This window comes from Scatophagus argus, chromosome 12 (genome assembly GCF_020382885.2).
Source record: "Scatophagus argus isolate fScaArg1 chromosome 12, fScaArg1.pri, whole genome shotgun sequence".
Lineage (NCBI taxonomy): Eukaryota > Metazoa > Chordata > Actinopteri > Scatophagidae > Scatophagus > Scatophagus argus.
This window is the reverse complement of record NC_058504.1, coordinates 2,737,454-2,757,494: the sequence shown is the minus strand read 5'-3', so window position 1 is coordinate 2,757,494 and position 20,041 is coordinate 2,737,454. Positions and strand designations below refer to the sequence as shown.

At 40.1% G+C, this 20,041-nt stretch overlaps 3 protein-coding genes, 1 long non-coding RNA gene and 1 other non-coding gene across 11 annotated transcripts; 2 read left to right on the top strand and 3 right to left on the bottom strand.

Annotated features, from left to right (window-relative positions):
* Nucleotides 1-3,097: 3,097 nt before the first annotated feature.
* Nucleotides 3,098-6,207, top strand: LOC124068466. 2 transcript variants are annotated; one of them, XM_046406751.1, is made up of 5 exons: nt 3,098-3,188; nt 3,602-3,715; nt 4,286-4,399; nt 5,342-5,420; nt 5,867-6,207. In XM_046406751.1, the coding sequence occupies exons 1-5, from the start codon at nt 3,139-3,141 to the stop codon at nt 6,179-6,181; spliced, it is 672 nt and encodes a 223-aa protein (XP_046262707.1). In that variant the 5' UTR covers nt 3,098-3,138; the 3' UTR covers nt 6,182-6,207. The 2 variants fall into 2 exon arrangements, with proteins under 2 accessions (XP_046262707.1, XP_046262708.1); XM_046406752.1 differs by lacking the exons at nt 3,098-3,188; nt 3,602-3,715 and adding an exon at nt 3,944-4,064.
* A 124-nt stretch (nt 6,208-6,331) lies between these two features.
* Nucleotides 6,332-9,847, top strand: LOC124068622 (neoverrucotoxin subunit beta-like). The gene is made up of 5 exons (XM_046407019.1): nt 6,332-6,335; nt 6,446-6,656; nt 6,917-7,090; nt 8,145-8,191; nt 8,648-9,847. Exons 1-5 carry the CDS (start codon nt 6,332-6,334, stop codon nt 9,208-9,210), a joined length of 999 nt encoding a protein of 332 aa, XP_046262975.1. The 3' UTR covers nt 9,211-9,847.
* A 38-nt stretch (nt 9,848-9,885) lies between these two features.
* On the bottom strand, nt 9,886-12,940 carry LOC124068467. Its single transcript, XR_006844917.1, has 5 exons — nt 12,792-12,940; nt 11,607-11,686; nt 10,631-10,682; nt 10,375-10,438; nt 9,886-10,104 (listed from the first exon to the last, which is right to left on the bottom strand). It is a non-coding gene; the product is annotated as an uncharacterized LOC124068467 (long non-coding RNA).
* LOC124068755 lies at nt 11,252-11,452 on the bottom strand. The gene has a single exon (XR_006844970.1). It is a non-coding gene; the product is annotated as a small nucleolar RNA SNORA74 (small nucleolar RNA).
* A 939-nt stretch (nt 12,941-13,879) lies between the features above and the next one.
* c12h4orf47 (chromosome 12 C4orf47 homolog) lies at nt 13,880-19,369 on the bottom strand. 6 transcript variants are annotated; one of them, XM_046406746.1, is made up of 9 exons: nt 19,111-19,214; nt 18,254-18,323; nt 17,866-17,965; nt 16,902-17,121; nt 16,577-16,714; nt 16,078-16,153; nt 14,866-15,051; nt 14,577-14,740; nt 13,880-14,166 (listed from the first exon to the last, which is right to left on the bottom strand). In XM_046406746.1, the coding sequence occupies exons 3-9, from the start codon at nt 17,963-17,965 to the stop codon at nt 14,112-14,114; spliced, it is 939 nt and encodes a 312-aa protein (XP_046262702.1). In that variant the 5' UTR covers nt 18,254-18,323; nt 19,111-19,214; the 3' UTR covers nt 13,880-14,111. The 6 variants fall into 6 exon arrangements, with proteins under 6 accessions (XP_046262702.1, XP_046262701.1, XP_046262700.1 ...); XM_046406745.1 differs by lacking the exons at nt 18,254-18,323; nt 19,111-19,214 and adding an exon at nt 19,224-19,369; XM_046406744.1 differs by lacking the exon at nt 18,254-18,323 and having other exon boundaries at nt 19,111-19,223.
* Between the last annotated feature and the right edge of the window lie 672 nt (nt 19,370-20,041).

Below are 20,041 nucleotides of genomic sequence, written 5' to 3'. Positions count from 1 at the left end.
GCTGTAGGTAATATTTTGCATGTATTATACAAATAATGTAGTATCAAACCTGCAGTATCTGATTATGGGTTATTTAATGCCCCTTACTGACTGATCTTTCCTTTCTTGTGGAATCCTCCAAATTACATTTATTTACTTGAGTCAGATATATTGTTGCTGGTTGCCACAATGAGAGCAATGAGGAAAAACTTCTTCCCCCAGGCCATCCGTCTGCTCAACAGTGAGCGTTAATCTGGACAATCCTACTCCCACCTGCACTAGATGTAAATACTGTACATGTAAATACTGCACATTTTCACATTTTTAATTTTATTATTTTTATATGGTTTCTATTTTACATTATATTTACATTACATTTAATTTTACCTACCTATGTTTTTGGTAGCAGGGACAAATAGAATTTCTGTGTACCGTGTATGATTGCGTGTGTGACAAATAAATCTTGTATCTTGTATATTTGTAAAATAGTGTTGGTTCCCACTTAGAGTTGTTTGTCTATACTCTCCATTGTCACAATGTTCATGAAAATACATCAACATAATTGTCATCATGAAGATGCCATTTTTATGCATAGGGTTGCTTTTATCTTTCTCTCTGTATTTGTATGTTCCACTTGTGTCTAAAGTTGATATTTGACTTTGACTTCTCCCATCTCTGTTTAGTGCCAGATACATTCTGCTGTCAGTTGATTTCTTTCCCATCAATTCTTTTCCATGTAATACTTTCAAAATTAGTGTAGGAATGACCACAATTACAGCTGGTTGGTACAGTGAAAAGAATAATCCAAGGCAGGTTTAATTAGTGTCACAGATGTGATTCGTTTATTCATTCATCTTGGCAAACAGCACAGAGGCCTCATGTTGTTAAAATGGCGCCTCTATATAGTGTGTCTCAGCTAATGACCCTGGAAGTTTCCTCCCACGGGGATCCACTGCCAGCCAACATAAAGAACCCACCATTTTTCTCTCTTTATATACATGCAAACATATTCCGTAACCTATACACACCCATTTACATCAGCTATTACCAAAAACAAACACATCTAAATCATCTTACATTTGTTGTACTACACTGCACACATATCCATCACCCCACACCAAATCACACTTGGTTTTTCCCCGGAACTATAAAATCTGTGTTCGTTGCCTGAGGAAGCCTTTTGCCTGCACACCCTGAAGACACAACAACTGGTGAGTACACAACACTTCTTGAACTTCTTAATGCACACACTGAGCAACCTAATACAGCTTAGCTTACCTCATTTTTAACCAATTAACACATATTAAATATACACATTTAATACTGTCCCTCTCCTCTAGGTAAAACTGTGTGGCCCACACAGCACCTATCAGCAAAGTCAAAGTCAGACCTGAAAAGGGACAATGAATATAATGATAAATATTCAATAAATAAGGTAAATATATCCATATAAATGTGTAAACAAGCAATGCGTTAAAATGTATTGTGCAAATCTTCAATAAAGTGCTGTTGCTCTTAAAGTGCCTGTGCAGTTATTAAAGTGCATATGTAGTCACACTCAGTCAAAGCGCATGGTGCTGTATGTGCAAAGCCAGGTGACGACGTGCCCTTTGTCACAGTTAGGTTTTTGCAGATATTATCAGATTTGATCTTTCAAATGTTTTTTGTGTTTTTTCAGTAGCATACAGGTTTACCAGGATGCTCAGGCACAGCCTTATCAAAGAGCAGATGCATTTATCCATGGGAAGAGTGTGGCATAAAAAAAATCCAGTCACACAAGAGGTTGTTCAAGAATAGAAAGTCTCTAATAACTATGGGTTCATATTATATATCATAAAAGTCCATTGGTCTGTTAGCCCATCTTTCTTAAGTTTTTTTGTTCACAAATCTGAGCTAATATGCCTTTTACGTGAACAGGTAATCAGACAGCTATGTGTACTCTCAAAGGTATTTTCTACTCTACAGATTTACTGTTTTTGTTCAGTTTCAACACGTGTTAACCTTGTTTCCAGCTGCAGTTTCACTGTTTGAGACGACTCCAATAAGCCCATGGCACATACACCCACTGAGCACCGAACAGCAGGCAGGCTCGTGTTCTTTGGCACACGGTGGAGACCAAAGCAGAGCACAAAGGAGAACGACTGCTGGATATTCACCGGGTGGTCACGAACATGACTAATAAATGCTCACGGTCTGCTGGGTGTTTTAGCTTATGTTTAACAACTTTATAAAGTCATAAGATCAATTAAAGACCACTCCACCTTGGCCCCAGCCATTGTTTCTACCTGCATATGTAAACTAGTCAGACCTTTGTAGTTAAAATAAAGACAGTGTGGCAACAGCCCGCATATTGTCATGCACTACATCTCACTTTAACTATGGGTGTGGCGTTCAAGTCCATCTAGGCTCTCTGAAATGTGTGTGAAACTATTCTTCCATGCAGACCTGGTGAGCACAAGTGAGCTGCTGGAGTGACGGAATCACTTGAGTAAGTTTTACTAAATAAGCCAAGTTGTTGTGTCAACTTGTACAACATATCAGACTTTTGATAACTCACTAACTGATAAACTGAATATTTAATTCTAGCTATCTTTATCATGAAAATAATTCAATCTAACTTGAATGTGTTGATGACTTGAAAGTACTTAATTATAAGCATGCCAAAATAGAATAAAAAATAGAAAGTCTTTGATATGTACAATAATACTGCCATCCCAGCAGGTTATAAGTTCATTATATAATGAATTAATGGTCATAGTTCAGCATGAGGACACTGTCTTGACCTTGACTTTATCCCTCTTTCTTTCTGCTGTTTTTAAGAGAGTACCAGCAGTTTTTTTCCATCATGGAAAGGTATTGTATTCAACACTTCACATTACTGCTTCGTTTATAATGATTGAACTGTTGACGTTTGTTTTGCTAAATATCAGTAGTTTTTCATGTACATGTCTTTAGGTTAAAGATACTAAAAGCTTAAACATGGCTCTATATAACTGTCGGTTGGTCGGTCAGCCTGCCACTTTCTACACTGAAACACAAATGTGGCATTGAGCAGTACTTAGGACAGTGTGCAAAGCTATCAACATTGTCTTTGTCTTCCAGGATGCACCAGGAGAGATCAGACTCCTCAGCTGTGTGTCCTTGAAGAGTGACCAGTCAATGGATCCACCTCTTACATTTAAAGATGGACACTGGTCTCCTGAAAAGAAGTAAACTTATTTGTTATTTTTGTTTGTTTGTCTGTGCCATGGGACAGTTGCCATATTATTAATGGTCCCATGCCATTTGAAAGAATCAGAATTCTTTATTTGTCACATGTGGATGTGCATCCACAGTGAAATGAAAAAAACAACACTCCTTTTAACAACTGTGCAAAAATACAAGAGAATAGAATAAAATAAAAAATAAAGAATAAAGAATAAAAATATAAAATAATATAAAATAAAGTAAAGTAAAGATAGAGATCTAACCTCAGTCAGAAATGAAATAAACTCATCAAACAAGGCTCTCCGCTCAGCCTGGCAGACAACTTTCCTAGCTGACCAGCAGGACATTTCAGAGCCCATAAAAGCCTCAGATTAGCACAGGCTTCCTCAGCTGCCATTTCTGTCTCTGTATCCAGGATCCACATGGAGAGCCCAGAGTCCTCTGAAAGCAGCTGTGTGACCCTTAAGAGTGACCAGTCAATAGACCCACCTCTTACATTCAAGGATGCCCACTGTCCTCTTGAAAAGAAGTACCGGTAAGCTTAATTTTTTTTTAGCGTACGTGTTTTCATTTTCATCAATACTTTGACATTTTGACTTTCAATGACATCCAAAGCACAGCTGTGACTAATAATATTAATAATGGCTCAGCCTGGGACAGAACTTCTTAAACTGTCCAGTAAAATGTTTCAGAGCCTATAAACACCTCAGGTCAGCACCGACTGTGTCCATTCTCACTTCAGTCTCTGTATACAGCATCCACATGGAGAGCCCAGAGTCCTCTGAAAGCAGCTGTGTGTCCATTAAGTCCATTAAGAGTGACCAGTCAATAGACCCACCTCTTACATTCAAGGATGCCCACTGTCCTCTTGAAAAGAAGTAAGCTTAATTTTTTTTTTAGCGTACGTGTTTTCATTTTCATCAGTACTTTGACATTTTGACTTTCAATGACATCCAAAGCACAGCTGTGACTAATAATATTAATAATGGCTCAGCCTGGGACAGAACTTCTTAAACTGTCCAGTAAAATGTTTCAGAGCCTATAAACACCTCAGGTCAGCACCGACTGTGTCCATTCTCACTTCAGTCTCTGTATACAGCATCCACAAGGAGAGCCCAGAGTCCTCTGAAAGCAGCTGTGTGTCCATTAAGAGTGACCAGTCAATAGACCCACCTCTTACATTCAAAGACACACACTGTTCTCCTGAAATGAAGTAAGATGTCAATGACGCCAAACTGTTTTTTGTTTTGTTTATTTGCTGAACATGTTGCATGTTCATTTTTCTCATAAAATTACAACTTTATTTTTATCTTATATTTTTTTCATTGAAACTCCAAAGTTATTCACATAACATGAGGATTTCACTTAAAGTGTGCCGACTTAACTCTTGAAACAGGTTCTGCAACAGTCTTCATACATAAACAAAATAGTAGACAACAACAGATGTTTCTAAAATGATCTAATAATGAATCAAAACGTAAGTTATCCAAAGTTTTCATTACATAACATTCTTCAAAAATATTGTGAGCATACTGAAGTGTGTAGCCACTGTGGGGTAGCTGAGTTAACTCTATGCCTCCAGTTCTTGTTTCTTAAGAACAAAGACTTTTTTAAGGGTTTAATGCTGTGTCTTTTAGGGTAAGGAAGACATCAGTGGTAAGACCGGACTAGAAGACATGGCTCACCTTTTCTGTAAATCTGATGGACATCTTTCCGAGTGAAATCTTTAGCTAATGTGCCTCTGCTTAATGGATACAAAGAATAGTGTTTAAGACGTTAATTCAGAGCTGATGTTTAACTTTTATATCTGTTAGAATTTTAATCTGTTATAATTTTTAGAAACAAAACACTGAAACAATCTATCCTGTCATTGTCTGTTCTAAAGTTTTACTTTGTTCAAGACCTTGTGATGTTCCCACCCAGAGGTGGAGGATGATTGATCTGATCACCATCAGGTGTTCCTTAGTGTGCGGCCTATACGACATATCAGTGCTTGTGTCTCACTATGGTTGATGATCTTGATTTAGGCCTGAGGGTCAAACTGCTGTCAGCTTAAAGATAAATGTGTTAATGTAAATGTGTTTCCAATTATATATGGGTCAGAAGACTTACCATGAGCCAGTACTAAATGTTTAACTTCATGTGTACTCCACAGGGTTGACCAGAAGAGGTCCAAGGTTTCTGTTGATCAGTCTGCACAACCTCATCAAACAGACCTGGATTCCATATTTGCGGTAGTAGATTTTCATTTGTCTAAAGATGAATAAATGCTTACAAGATTTTTAATGTCAAAACCACAACAGTTAATCCACTGAGTTCTTCCACTATTTCTTTACTAAAGTTTAACCTTTTATTTTTCAATTCATCCATGTTTGAATCACTTCAGTTGGTTAAGGTTATGTTGCCAACTTAAGTTTTTCCCCTCAAACTTCCTCCAGTCAAACCTTGGGTTGCTGTTTCTGCTCTCACCCCCAATCATTCATGTTCAGAATACCTCCAGAGAGATTTCACCCAAATAAGGGGGTGGGCTCACCCCTGCCTCCAGGCCTGGCAGTCTTGTTGGGTAACCCCTCAGTATCACAGTGGGCTCCTTACCTGTGTGGACTGTGTTAGGTGCAATGCGGTAAGAAGTAGGTTGGCAACAGATTGTTCACTTAATGCAATGTTTTTATTTTTCCAGCTGCTTGAGGAGAACGTTATTACTTTTGTGAAGACTGAGCTGAAGAAGTTCAAGGGGGTCCTGAGTCCAGATGACCCAAAATGTGTGGAGAAAAACAGCGAGGATGTAGACCCGATTGATAATGTGGAGGAGGAGCACAGAAGGAGGAATGGAGAGGCTTTTCTGAAGATCACACTGAACTTCCTGAGGAGAGTGAAGCTGGATGAGCTGGCAAACTCTCTGCAGAGCAGTAAGAGGCTTTGTGCAAGTTTCAAGTTTATTGAAACGGTCAATTACATTTCCAAAATTACTCTATATGTGTGTGCTGTATGTTAGTGACACACTGTGGGTGGTGATTAATTGGTTCAGTCCACCTCTAGTTTTTTTTTGCCTGAATAAAGTACAGATGCAGGCTTGAGGAGAGCACATTAACAGCACAGCAGCAGAGTTTCATCACAGAATTCAGAGAATTGACAATTATTATCTATGGGTGATATTAATGATGTTCTGTTGTTCTACTCCTCTATACTGTTCAAATTGTGGCCATATTTTACAAGATTCTTTCAGATATAATTTTAAATCCTCTTATATTTTTGAAAGAAGTTTCATATATTTTTTCACTGTATTGCATTTTCAGCCTGAGTGGCTGTAACCTGTCAGAGAGAAGCTGTGAAGCTCCGGCAACGGTTCTCAGCTCCGAGTCCTCCTGTCTGAGAGAGTTGGACCTGGGAAATAATGACTTGCAGGACTCAGGGGTGAAGCTGCTCTGTGTTGGACTGAAGAAACAAAACTGTAGGCTGGAGGCTCTCAGGTCAGGACTTATCAACCTGTTCAAGGGTTAACCTTTAAATCTCAATTTACATTCACAGCAACATCAGTGAACAAAGGACAAACCTTTCTGTACTTTGGCAATAGGTTCTAGCAACTGCTAATTAATTTTTATGAGACTCTTTGTTTTTATTTGTTTATCTGTTCACTGCCTTTGCTATTTAAGTCTTGCAACTCTCAGTTGACTCTGAGTCTTTTAGTCAGCTTTCAGTTTATAAGACAGTTTTTCCTTTGTGCTTGCAGGCTCTCAGGCTGTCTGATCACAGATGAAGGTTGTGTGTCTCTGGCCTCTGCTCTGAGCTCCAACCCCTCCCATCTGAGAGAGCTGGACCTAAGCTACAATCATCCAGGAGAGTTGGGAGTAAAACTGCTCTCTGACGGACTGAAGGATCCACATTGGAAACTTGACAGTCTCAGGTATGGAAAGTTTTGATGTCTGGTACAGTCACTGTTTCATAGTGACTAAATAAGTAAATGATTTCATCATACTGTCCGTCTGTGTCTTGTGTAACTACACATCATGTGGAAGATAGCAATGTGAACAGGTTCCCTTGGTTACAAGTACAGCTCAAACTGTTCAGTTTGTGACTGTGTCTCCAGGGTATCTTGTTGTCAGTACTATCAGCCAGTTGGAGCTTGTTTAACTGGAGATAGAGCTAATTTGCATTTCTTCACAGGAAGTCAGGTGCGTTTGCAGTGGAGGTTATGCTTCACTGGTTTTGCTTCTCTTTATGATCATATTATAGCCTTCTTTTTTAAGTGAAATCTCACCATTTTATTATTTTAACCAAGACTAAACATTATTTTTTTTATTAACAGTGAACAACATATTCCATGAGTCTTAAACATTGACTTGGCCCAAGATTTATGAGATAATTTTAGCTTAAATTACTAACCACCACACAAACAGACATTCGTTTCACTTATAATATGGACCGAAACCGTTCTGAATCCAACTGTCTTAAAGATGCGAGAGGAAGTCAAGTCAACTTTATTGTCAAATATGCTATACATGCATGACATACAGCACAGATGTAATTTCAGTCCTCTTAGACCCACAATGCAAACAGGCAATATATAAAAATAAACACGATGTCAGATGCTGAGGGGGAGGCAGCTGACAGAAACAGAGGTTAGCTAAGAAATGAAGAATTCATAAAGGTCAGAGCACCAGTTCTTTTGAATCATTAAGTGTGGAGTTAGTTGTAATATTTAATGGTGGATATTTTAAAATCACAAACATAAAGCATGTTTTAGATTATATGCTCATGACAGATTTGATGTAGATTGGCCACTGCACTTCAGAGGACAGAAATGATAGGCCTGTTAGGAGCTGCTGTTGGGTTTAAGTACAGAGTAGGACTTTTGATAATTACTACATCAGGTCACCGAAACAAAAACTACTTAATAAAGGAAATATATCTTAAGAAGATAACATGTAGGTCTGACTTTGTGTATCCTGTTTTTCCAGGGTTGACCATGGAGGAGAGCAATGGTTAAAACCAGGCCTGAGGAAGTGTGAGTTTTAGTTTCCTGAAAAGAAAGCAGCACATATTAAACACTACTGATATTATTTCATGCAGAATGCAGGAAATGCAGCTGACCAAATGTTTAGAAAAGTGCTTTTTCAGAATGTGTCATGTGAAAATATAATCATATCACTGGGAGTTTACAGTGGGAGCTAAACAATGGGCACATTAGAAGCCAAAGTAATCCAACCGGACCAAAAGATCCAAGAATAAAGCTTTAAGGTGCTGAATCCATTATCAGGGTTTGCGTAATCTTTAGTTTTCACTTGACAGAAGAGAATTTTGAGCTATGTGATTAGATGCTTTGTGGGAAAATTAAGTCATGGTTGAGTTCTTTGTTTTTAAGCACACAAGCATTTTTCCTTTGAAAACCAGGTGTTTTATTCATAAATCTACAGCTCATATGGACAATTACAGCCCTGAATTGTTTTGTTCTGTCCATCAGATGCCTGTGAACTCGCACTGGACCCAAACACAGCAAACAGAAATGTGTTCCTCTCTGAAGACAACAGAAAAGCAGCAACAGCGAGAGAGACGCTTCCATATCCTGATCACCCGGACAGATTTGACTTTATGTATGCCGTCCTCTGCGATAATGATCTGCGTGGTCGCTGTTACTGGGAGGTTGAGAGGGAAGGATGGCTTTCTATTGGAGTGACTTACAGAGGAATCAGAAGGAAAGGAGATGACAACGAGTGCAGGTTTGGGAGAAACGACAAATCCTGGGCTCTGTTTGCGTCTGCTGATCTTTTCTCTGCCTGGCACAATGACAGGTCAGAAACCATCTACGTCCCACCGTCCTTTCTCCCGACGAGAGTAGCGGTGTATCTGGACTGGCATGCTGGCACGCTGTCTTTCTACAGAATCACCTCGGGCGCATTGAACCACCTCCACACCTTCCATTCCACCTTCACTGAACCCCTCTACCCTGGGTTTGGTTTTAGGTCTGGATCCACAGTGTCTTTGAGTCATTCATCAGAGCAAGAGCGGGTCTCAGGAAACATGTAGTACAGCGAAAACATGGTGGAAACGGTAGACCCGTTTGTGAACAAAGCCACAAGTGAGAAGTGAAAGGAAAATCCCAAATAAGAAGAACATAAATGCAGATGTTTCCACATAGGGTACAAATATGAATGGATTATTGAAAGGGCCTACAGCAACAGGCCCAACAGTCCAATGTGTTTGATTTGATGATTAAAGTGTAGACAGGCTTTTTTTTTTTTGCTTAAACCTGTGATGAATATTGATTGCTCAGTGTAACACTCATGGAAAATGAGTCTTTATCCCACCTGTAGGATTTGTTAGCTGCTCTGTCTGTTCATGGCAGCTGCCTCTGGGTTTCTAACCATGTTTGCTCTGCTTGATCTGAAAGTTGCGTTTGATACGATCTCATGTCAGGTCTGTCTGGTTTCTATTGGAATCACTGGCACTTCTTTTGACTTGTTTCAGTTTTCTCCCTGGACGTACTCAGTTTGTTCTACTTAAAAAAAAAAAAAAAAAAAGTTGATCAATCCTTTGAGACTCGAGTTCTCCTGCAAGGGTTATTAGTTCTGTTTCACATTTTGTAGAAACTACAGCAGGGAGTTCAGCACTTCGAGTTGACTAGAATGGTTTTCACATCTTCAGTAGAAACAAACTGCCCTTGTCCTTCAATTGCATTTTTTGACAAATAAATACACGCAGTTATGAGATCAATTTATTCTTTAAGCCTTTGACTCAACTCAAACAATTGCTCATGCTTATCCAACAAAATGTAGAGATCAAGCTCCATCTACTGCCTCATCCTCAATCAGGTGGAGCAGGCAGAGGGTGAAACATGGAGGCGCACCGACGACCCAGCAGATGGACTGACAGGAACTTCTCCGCTCACTTCAGCGTTATCCTGCTGGGTTGTTCTGAACACTGGAAACAGAGACCAGCAGGTATTAGACAGCTCAAGAAGCTAGGGTTAGTACCACAGACTATCACAAGAAGCGTGTTTCAGGTCTTCAAGTCAGGTTCTGGTAAATCGTTTTTACTTAAACCTGTGCCAAAGTCCTGAGATTTCTCTCCCAATACCAGATTCCACAGCAGAGAGGAGGTCTCTGCCACGGCAGTACACGATTGGGTTTACACTGCGTCAACACAGAATCCTGTTTGAGCCCTCAGTATCCACACTGACGGCCATCATACCTGCACGAGTCTGTTTGCAGGCATCTGCTGCCCCCTGCAGACCAGCTGCTCCACCCACCTGCACCTGTAGCAAAACGAAGCGCAGTCAGTGAAACTGAAGCACACCACAGATCACCTTTAGCACTCAGCTGCTATGCTCAGGGTTAGAAGTTCACCATGGTGTTTTCATCTGCATGATGTGTTATATTTACATTCATCACCGCATGTGACGTGAGTGTTTTAAGATTTTGGGTCGAACTGGTCCTGCCACACTCACCCTCAGTCTGACTGCAGCGTGACCATCAGCTCCACACACAGCAACTCGGGGACTGCAACACATTCAAGCAAAAAGACAAGTTAACTAATGTCTAGTTACCATTTGTCTTGATTTTTTTGTAGCCATGTAAGCAGTTTGGTTCCAAACTGACGTCAGTCATGAATTGAGTTCCATGTAGATCCAAAATTGTAAAATCACAAGTGAACAAGTCCGTAAGCAGTAGAGACCTACTGCCCCTGTTCACGTTAAACAGTATGCCTCATGCAGTACATGATCAAAACAGATTTTTCTAGAAGTTCTTTCATTCATTGGTTTATACACAGAATGCTCGGAGGACCTCAGCAACAGGGAACTGCATTATTTAGACCATCAATACAGGTTTATTGTACAATTTATGGAAAATAAACTTAAATCCCAATATTGGGGGGGGGGGGAATAATCCCAAATAATTACATAATTTTCCTCCAAAAGGTGATACACTAAAAAGCACAGAGGAGGTTTTTCTAGGTTTGGGGTTAAAGGTGAGCCTAGTGGCAGTGGAAGAGACCTGTTGCATGTAGTCAGGCTCCACCAGAACACAAACACTGACACAGTACCAAAGCACTGCCTGTGGTGTCACTGAATGTGCAGCCCTGCACTAGGCCTGCCCTGCTGTTGGATCAGGACAGGCCACTCTCGTTGGGCTGCGCTCTGCAGCAGCTCAGGAGCAGCAGACTCTAAAACAGAGCCTGCACAGCTGAGACCAGGTACAGAGACTTCCTCTACCAGCACTGTAACACTGAGCCAGGCACACACTGCCTGGTCAGCTGACTTAGAGCTGGGGGGAGGCAGGCGGAACCACCATGAGGGTCCTGCCCACCTGCCTCGTGTGGTGGTCCACTAAACAACCTACGGTGTCTTGTCGCTAAGCCTGTACTCCTTATGGGTCACAGTCACATTTTTCTTTAACATACAATTCACTGTTCAGTGTGCTTACGTTCGCTCCCAAAGGCTGGTAACTTTATCCCATGGCTTCCACTCCGCCTTGATGTTTGTTCAGCAGGGGACCCAACATCTCTGAAAGACAACATGAACATCACATATTAGTACAAGACGATGAAGGCCACACTTGTGCCTCCTAACCTTTCAGAGTGTCAAATATAAGGATGGCAATAAGTGAGGTTCTGCGTTCGCTCCGAGTGCAGCCCTTCTCAGCAAACCATTGGATTCACAGTGTAACATGGTATGAAAACTGACAGTTATTGTACCATCATAACTCAATGTGTGACTTTTCTGATATCCTGTGGCTGATTCAAGATGACTTTGGAATGAGCTTTAAGGTCACAAATACCACAGGACACACAGATTTTATGGTAAGAAAATTACTGCACACACTGAAAAGTGAGGACATTCCTCTACTGGAATTCAATGAATCACACACACAATCCACATACTGAAAACTAGTTATGAGCCAAACATTGTGGGCTTATGCACACTGCAAAAGTCCCAACGTCAGGCCATTAGATTTCAGACACTACAAGACAGACGCAGTAAAATTACTTCCACAGTGTACAGCAAGTAAAAAGTCAGCTACGCGTGCTAAGGCCCCTGAAAGTCAGGCACTTAAATTCTTATGATCTTGATATTGTTACGCATTACGTATATCGTCTTTTAAAGATAAAACCCATCGATGGGACGCATCTACGTCACGCAGCCAACTGACACGTCAGTTCTGGTCTCAGGAACAGACAGATTGAGCGCTTATATTAAAGTTCATCACAGTCTCTTTCAAAACACTTTGGTCGACTTGTGTTGGAATTTCACGCGTCATGCCAGCCACGTTTAGGACCGTCTCATCCGCGGCGGGAAACCAAACGCCTCCACGATACGCACCGTTCACTTTATTCCTGTCCCACGGAGGTTTCATGTTTCTCCTACCACTTCATTTGTGCTCTCTCCTCATGTTTAGCCCCCATCTGCATTCTGCAGGACGGCGACTGGAGCCGATCTATTTTAGCTAACAGTCGCCAAAATCAGTTAACTGCATATTGTGACGCCGTCTGATACCGACAAACGACTTCACATATAACCGCGTTGTCAGCACAGGAACGCGGGTTCGTTGTTTTAAAAAAAAAGCTTCGAGATGGTTCTCGCTCTCTCGTGAGAACATTTAAAAACTTACCACATTTAATACGCAGACGCACATGTTCCTGAACGGCACGGTGACCGCGTGCCGAGAGGCAGAACGGAAGTCATACACACACTTATATCGCTCGGCAAACCGCAATGAATTGTGGGGAGGGAAGATTCTTCTTCTACTACTACTACTACTGCTATTACTTCTTCTCCTCCTTCTTCTTCTTCTACTACTACCACGGCTACTACTATTACTTCTTCTTATTTTACCTTATGTCTAGACAAAGTGTTGTTGTGTTTGTTTGGTTTCCATACAGTTTACACAGAACATTATGTTATTAGCTCAGTAATTATCTTAGCTAAATTTCATTTACACAAATCCAAATGTCATTATTCTAAACCCTTACTGTATTTGAACATGAAATCAAACATTAAAACAATTCTCCATGCTTTGTATTTGCCTTTTCTTTCACAACCGGCATATGTTATTATGTTCTATTACATTCCCTTCTTAACACTTTTTAATACTATTATAAATCCGTATCCCTTCCCTGTGAACCTTTATTGTAATTTTTTACACCATACTTGTAAATCTTCTTCTTCTTGTTCTTCTTCTTCTGCGTCTGCTTTTTCTTCCTCCTGTGAATCATTGATTCTCTCCTCTTTCCCAGGATTTTTGGAAAGACTGCTGTTTTGTCAGCTAAGACTTGTTTATTATGTCTTTTCCTGTCTATCATTTGTCTTTTGCAGAGACAATGAAAAGATGTGAGGAAACTTAATGAAATGTGGGCACTCTTCTTTAAAAAGCTGCTTTATGCTGTCATCAGAATTCATGTAATTATCAAGATATCTTCTGGTTGCTGACATTACCTATGAACTTATCTCTTCATGCCTGCCAGCTCTTGCAGAGAGGAAACGAGACACCATGCAATGTGAAATCTCTCATTCAAACAGAAAATGATTCATTTACATTCAATTTTCTTTCATTCAATGGATCATTTTTATGCATCAAACCAAAGTGTCACGTCTCTGGCAGTGACTGATCACTAGTTGTTAATATCATTAACGTATTTGTTTTTAGAGCTTACTTACTGTATACCAGCTTTTTGGTTTTACTCAAAAAATTTTCACAGGTTCCGTTGTTTGCACTGATTTTCAAAATTTAATTAATATAAGATTTCATTTATTTTGAAGCCTGATCTGCAGTACCAGCGCAGAAAAGTAAATCTATCATCCAGAGAAAAAAGGTAGGTAGGTAGGTCTCGATCTCATTACAGGTGATAGTGAAACAGATGCAGCAAAATAACTTCTACGGTACACAGCAGGTAAAAAGTCAACCGGCTCTGGTGCAGTATGGGTAATGTAGTCAGAAGACCATCACATTTGGAATGGCTGAGGCGTAGTTTGCAGAGTGCACGCTCCTGAAACAAGACGGGGGGAAAACCGGTTAAAAAAATGTCAAATCCAATTTGTTTTACAGCTCTTTTGCACACTTTTGACTGTTTGTTTTGCAGAAGCTGGCAGCTGAAATTACAGCTCAGGGACAGCTGAAAGGGAATGTAATGCTGAATAATGTCTTGAAAAGGTCAAAGTTAATTCAAAATGAATGTATCACGGATTGGGTGAACTGAATCTCCAGAGTGCTTCTTTATTAAACTTTATTTGCATTCATTTATTCACGTCAAGACCTAAATAAGTAAATAAATAAGTGAGCTTTATCATGTGTGGCAAACACAGTTTGTTTCTGATGCCGTCACCTACAGGAGTCATTATGACCTCCAGAGTGTGATTTGTTGCACCTGAACGAGTACGTACGAGTAAGTGATACAACCTTTCAACATTGACTGTGATGATGCTCTTCACAGGTGTGCTCTTAGGACCAGGGACAGGACGGAAGATTGGATCCTGATTGGTTGGCTTGGAACGGCGAATGATGTATGGATCAGCAGAATGTGAAGGGTAAATGTCAAATGTCCCTGCTTTCATTCCTCCCATCTAACACAAAGACGCTCACATAAATATGCAGACTGTTAAAAATGTAGATTAAAATACAACAGAAAACATATTACAGGTCAGTTTTACTGAATGGTTGATTTTACAGCAGCTTGAGAGATTATCACCTTTTTGCTCGGGGATGCAGGTTTGAAGGGAACCGGAGAGACTTTCCGTCCAGGTGGGAGGGGCTTGTGTGCTGGTGGGAGGGGCTTGTCACTGCGATATGGATTGCTTTGGAAATAATCTCTGGGGTGAAGGTTGATCTTGAAGGGGCCATTTTTGAACTTGGACCGATGGATTGTTTCCTCCTTCTGTATCACACACATGTACATGTTTAAAATTTTGAACTTAGAAATGTCTAAGTTAAGACAAAAAAGCAATAGAATGAAGTAGTTTTTACCAGTAGAGGTTTTCAATAGTCAACAGTATATAAACAGCATGATTTTATTTCTGGCAAAACTTTGCTGAAAACTTGATTAGATGGAATTAAGTGATGTAGCCTTTGAAATTTATTCCAGTCCTTGTATACTGGAAGAATTCAATATCCTGAACTGAATTTCTCTAATAATTCAGTGTAACTTTGTATAAAACTGGGCCGAATGAAAATTTGCTTCATGTCTGATGTGAACAGGTTATTATAAAGGTTATTATTTTTCACTGTGCACTATGGCTGGAGAAATTTAAATATGTTGGACTTGATGGTGGGAAACAAACCGTAGCAGATAGCAGAAGTTATTGAGGGAGCTCCTTTTGTGGATTTTGACATGAGATTTCGCACAGTTTACAAATGGCAAGTGTTGGCCTTCGTTGCCTCTTTGCCACCAGTTATTGAACCTCCTCTGACAGTTTTAGCAGCAGTTCACTGAGTCCCTATGTCATCATACTTCCTACATTGTGCGGTCGAGTAAAATATCACTTTGTGAATGAATGAACTACTGCACACAAAATACACAATCAAGTTTCTCTAATAAATGTGAGAAGGACATTAAAGGAAAAGCCTGGTTTATTACAACTTGGTCTTATTTGTGTAGTTGTGATTCTAATGTTGTCGTTAATACTAAGTACCCATCAAGTTAATTACTGAGAAATGGGATGCTGCAACGTTGCAAACGTTTTTGTAACAAACTAGACTTCTGCTACTAGTATAATCAATCAAACAGCCGGTGTAATGTATTAGCCTGGTGAGCTAACATTCAGAAATGCGTAAACAAGAGACAATCAATGATTTTCATGACTGTTTTTTTCACAGCTGACACCATGGTGGCCTGTGCAATAGAAATGGCCAAAATGAACCAATAAAATAAAATTCAAAGGTGTAATAATGCAGAGTGTGTTACCTTCAGTGCCTCTCTGGCTCTGTCGTAGGGGTCTGAGGCATACAGCTCAGTTTTGGACAGGGTCACATTGGGATAGCTGCAGGACATGACATGGAATTTACTGAACTTAACATCACGAGTGTCCTTGTGACAGTGTATGTTTCAATAATGAAAATATAATATAATTCATATATATGCAACTATTAAACAGTGGACTCTTTCCTCCGCTGCACAACACTCTGCCTCTGGGACTTAAGCACAGAAATAATTAGACAGAACATTTCAAAAAGCTTTCAGATGTGGTCAGTGGAGTTCAGTGGATATTAGAAAGTGTTCTAAAACAAGTGTCACATAATTAATTACATGCAAAATATTCTAATATTTTATTTAATACCTCCAAATTTGTATAATACAGCTCTACCGTCTACTATTGTAATTTTTTTCCGAGGCTCAGATGGGGGGAAAAAAATAAGTTAAAATGCTTGTTTGCACTACTTTAGAGAGAGTTCTTGCCATAAACCTGTAACCACTCCCTTTCTTGGGTGGCGAGGTGACAACATTGCGTCCTGGTGAGCGATGAGCTTTCCGAGCAACTGACAGCGGACTCATAGCTTCAACTGGTCCTGACAGAGTCCCATAGCAACTACCTGAGCCACAGCTGGGGGCACACAGACATTATGTTAAGAGCTGGAAATACAAGTGAATGATTTTCAAACTATGTCACAGGACAGGAAATTACATTTTTGTACTGAATCCAACTCTTTGTCCATACTTTACATTTCTTTTAAATGAAATCAGTCTTAGTGTGTATATTTTGGTGTCAGTGTGTGTGTGTGTTCTCTCACAGTTTCTTGACTCCGTTGGAAGGCAGGAAGGCCTTGCTCAGGTTCTTCTTGGCCTGCTGGATGCGGTTCTGTCGAGCCAGTCTCAACGGATCACTCAGTGCCTCACGCTCAAATATCCGTTTGAAGGACTTTTCGAAAAATCCGCTCTGCAGAGCACATCTTTGTTTAGCTATTCCGGCTTGCATCTGCCGGCCACGACAGGCTGACTCATTGAAAGGGCCTGCATTTGGAAAGAGAACATATTTACATTTACCCTGCCATCTTTTTTATCTTTATCTCTATTAAGTTTTTCATCTGTGCCACCAAACATGTAGGTAATCTAGTTAATGTCTGAGTCATCACCAAACAGTCAGTTCACTCTTATCACATTCATGTTTCTTCATAACCAGCAGGGGTACTCAGCTGTGGAGACAACATTATGTGATTTTGTGCTGCTATTCTTCCATTGAGAATTACATTTAACAACTAGGCAGCATCTTTAGAAAAGTGTGCCAGTTGCTCCAGACAATTTGCAGCTGCTAGAAATAGTCCCGACAGAAACTAAACTCAGTGTGGTCTGTTGATTGGCACGGATAACCACTTGAACTGGGACATGAACTGACTGGGTTATGGCAGTCACAGGTCTCTCTGACCTCACAAATCATTTAATCAATTTAGCCACAGCTCAAGAATTCCTGCAGTGACTGAAACATTTCACATACGTGTCTGCTTCAAATATGGATGCAGAAACATGCATGTTTGAAGCGTTGTAGTCCACCACAGGCTCAGCGCTTTGGGCCATACTGAGCCTCAGGTGACGGTCTTGTGTTGCACCATGTGAGACTCCCTATGTCATTATGTGCATTAAACCGCAACTTGACTGGTGTATGGAAGTGTGTGAAGCCATACAAGTGCGGGGCCGTGATTCTAGTTTTTACTTCTTTATAATAAAATAATAAGGCAGATCAACAGACATCATACTTACGGGTGGTGGATGGAGCGTACTTGTCACCCACAGAGACGTAGCTCATCTCTTTAAAGATGCCCAGACGCTCCATATCACTCTTTCTCTCACCTGACATCATCTTTACACACACACATACACACACACACACACACACACACACACACACACACACACACACACACTTGTATAGTAATCACAAGACACTTCTGGGTTCACTATTCAACATACACACAAATGAAAGGTGAAACATACCTTTGGTCGATGTGTAGCAGTATCTATCTATCTATCTATCTATCTATCTATCTATCTATCTATCTATCTATCTATCTATCTATCTGTGGCCGTCTATGCATTCAGGTAACTATACACAGACTGTACACTGTGTCCGTGTTAACAGGTTGGTTACCTTGGAGATGAGGAAGTAAATAAACTGTGTCAAGCTAAAAGAATCCGTCCTGGAAGTGTGGCAGTGGTGCCTTCAAATTAAAAGAACATTTGTTTGATTGATTAAGAATTGTGAACAACAACACTACATTACATTACATTGATGGGAAAATGAGAGGATTTGAAATAACAATCCAGATATTTTATATGCAAATTACAACTACAAATGTCTGGTGGTGGTGCTGTGGTGGTGAGGCTCCTTGTTAAAACGCTACACGCTGCATTATCTAATGTTGTTATTATTACCATTTTACATTTTATGTTTACTGTAATGGCCACGCATGAGTGACAAAGTGGCTTAAGCTAACGTTACAGATTGTTGTTACTGTAGGTAAATCATTTCAGTTATTTTAGATTCAGGTCAAGTAAAACACAGATTCTTAAGTTCAGGTGAAAAACTGTTTTTGTAAACAATGATTCAGTTAAAGTGTGACACAGCAGCCCTTTTGAACTGGGTTTCCAATATTTGTCTGTGCAGGCATCTGACAGAGAGGATCTATTATTATTATAATACAGCAGCAAAATAGAAATTCTGATCATGATTAGATGAGTGAATAAAATATAGAAATATTAATATAGATAAAAAAGAGAATATAATAGAATAATCATTGAATTAATTGACTAACCAAAACATATCAGCTTTAGGCTACTTTAAACTAATTTATATACTGTTGAGTAAAATCTAAAACAGTACATCATGTTTTATATTTTCATTATATATTTTGTATGTAAAAACTCTTAAAAGATGAGTGTAGTTGAATAAAGAAAACAGTTTATGTGTCTGAAATGGTGTGAAGTGGAAGGTTGAAGTTGACTCACCAGCTGAATGATATGAACTATCATTTCATGTTTCACCCTGAATATGTTAGGATTGGGTGTTTTTCTTCCCTCCTGCCCTGCCCGGCTCGCTTGCTGTCCTGTGGTCCACTCACCTGTGCACCTGTTCTGCATCACGTCCAATCAGCTCCACCTTCTACCCGTTTTAACCACCAGCTCCCCCACTCCACCTTAGCCAGCCTGTGCCGTTAGAATCAAGGTATTTCTGTCAGGCCCACTTCTGTCTCGTGTCCAGCTTCATTTCCTCATATCTGTCTGTCCTGCCCAGTTTTTCTCCGGTCTTGTTTCCTGTCCCTCCCGCCTGAAGATCCGATCCGCATTCGGCTCACCTGCCGTCCGGACTCAGGGTTGGATTGATTCCTAGAGACTTTTGTGTTATCTACTACTGAATGACCTTATAAATAGTCTAAATGCTCTTTCTGTGAGTAAAAGCTAAATTATTCCTGCTGTCATTTCGGGGGCCAAGTTTTTGGTAAAATGTAAGAGATAATAATTCAATACTGTCCAAAGTAGTGAATATTTTAAGCATTTTTTTCACCTAAATGGTCTAAATTAAAAAACATCTTGAGCTGTGTTGTTTCCATGGCCACAAGGTGGCAGGCCAGTTTTGGAAATAAGGACAGATGATAATGAAGTGTTCTGCTGTAATCACAAATGGTCTCAGCTTGTTATTGAGGAGCACTGAGGTACAGAGAGAAACTGTGACATAAAAGACATGGAGGGAAGGCAGGGACACAGGGACATGGAGACAAAGTGAGACGGTGACAGACGCAGAGGCCACAGACAGACGCTCAACAGCGTGATGCTGACACGTAGAAACAGACACACAAATAAAAATGAACGGAGAAAGACGATAGAGAAAGAGCAGAGAGAGAGGACATGTGACAACATGCAGAAAGTGAGACACACCGAG

What these genes read in the sequence shown, in the direction of transcription:
- LOC124068622 (XM_046407019.1), top strand. An exon ending in TGGAAACTTGACAGTCTCAG is followed by an intron (nt 7,091 to 8,144) that starts GTATGGAAAGTT and finishes CTGTTTTTCCAG; the next exon opens with GGTTGACCATGGAGGAGAGC. An exon ending in AAAACCAGGCCTGAGGAAGT is followed by an intron (nt 8,192 to 8,647) that starts GTGAGTTTTAGT and finishes TCTGTCCATCAG; the next exon opens with ATGCCTGTGAACTCGCACTG.
- c12h4orf47 (XM_046406744.1), bottom strand. Translation starts at nt 19,134, where the DNA reads ATGATAGTTCATATCATTCAGCTG. An exon ending in CTGCATCCCCGAGCAAAAAG is followed by an intron (nt 14,741 to 14,865) that starts GTGATAATCTCT and finishes TCTTTGTGTTAG; the next exon opens with ATGGGAGGAATGAAAGCAGG. An exon ending in ATCACAGTCAATGTTGAAAG is followed by an intron (nt 14,167 to 14,576) that starts GTTGTATCACTT and finishes GTCTTGTTTCAG; the next exon opens with GAGCGTGCACTCTGCAAACT.
- LOC124068466 (XM_046406751.1), top strand. Translation starts at nt 3,139, where the DNA reads ATGGATCCACCTCTTACATTTAAAGATGGACACTGGTCTCCTGAAAAG. An exon ending in CACTGTCCTCTTGAAAAGAA is followed by an intron (nt 3,716 to 4,285) that starts GTACCGGTAAGC and finishes CTCTGTATACAG; the next exon opens with CATCCACAAGGAGAGCCCAG. An exon ending in CACTGTTCTCCTGAAATGAA is followed by an intron (nt 4,400 to 5,341) that starts GTAAGATGTCAA and finishes TGTACTCCACAG; the next exon opens with GGTTGACCAGAAGAGGTCCA.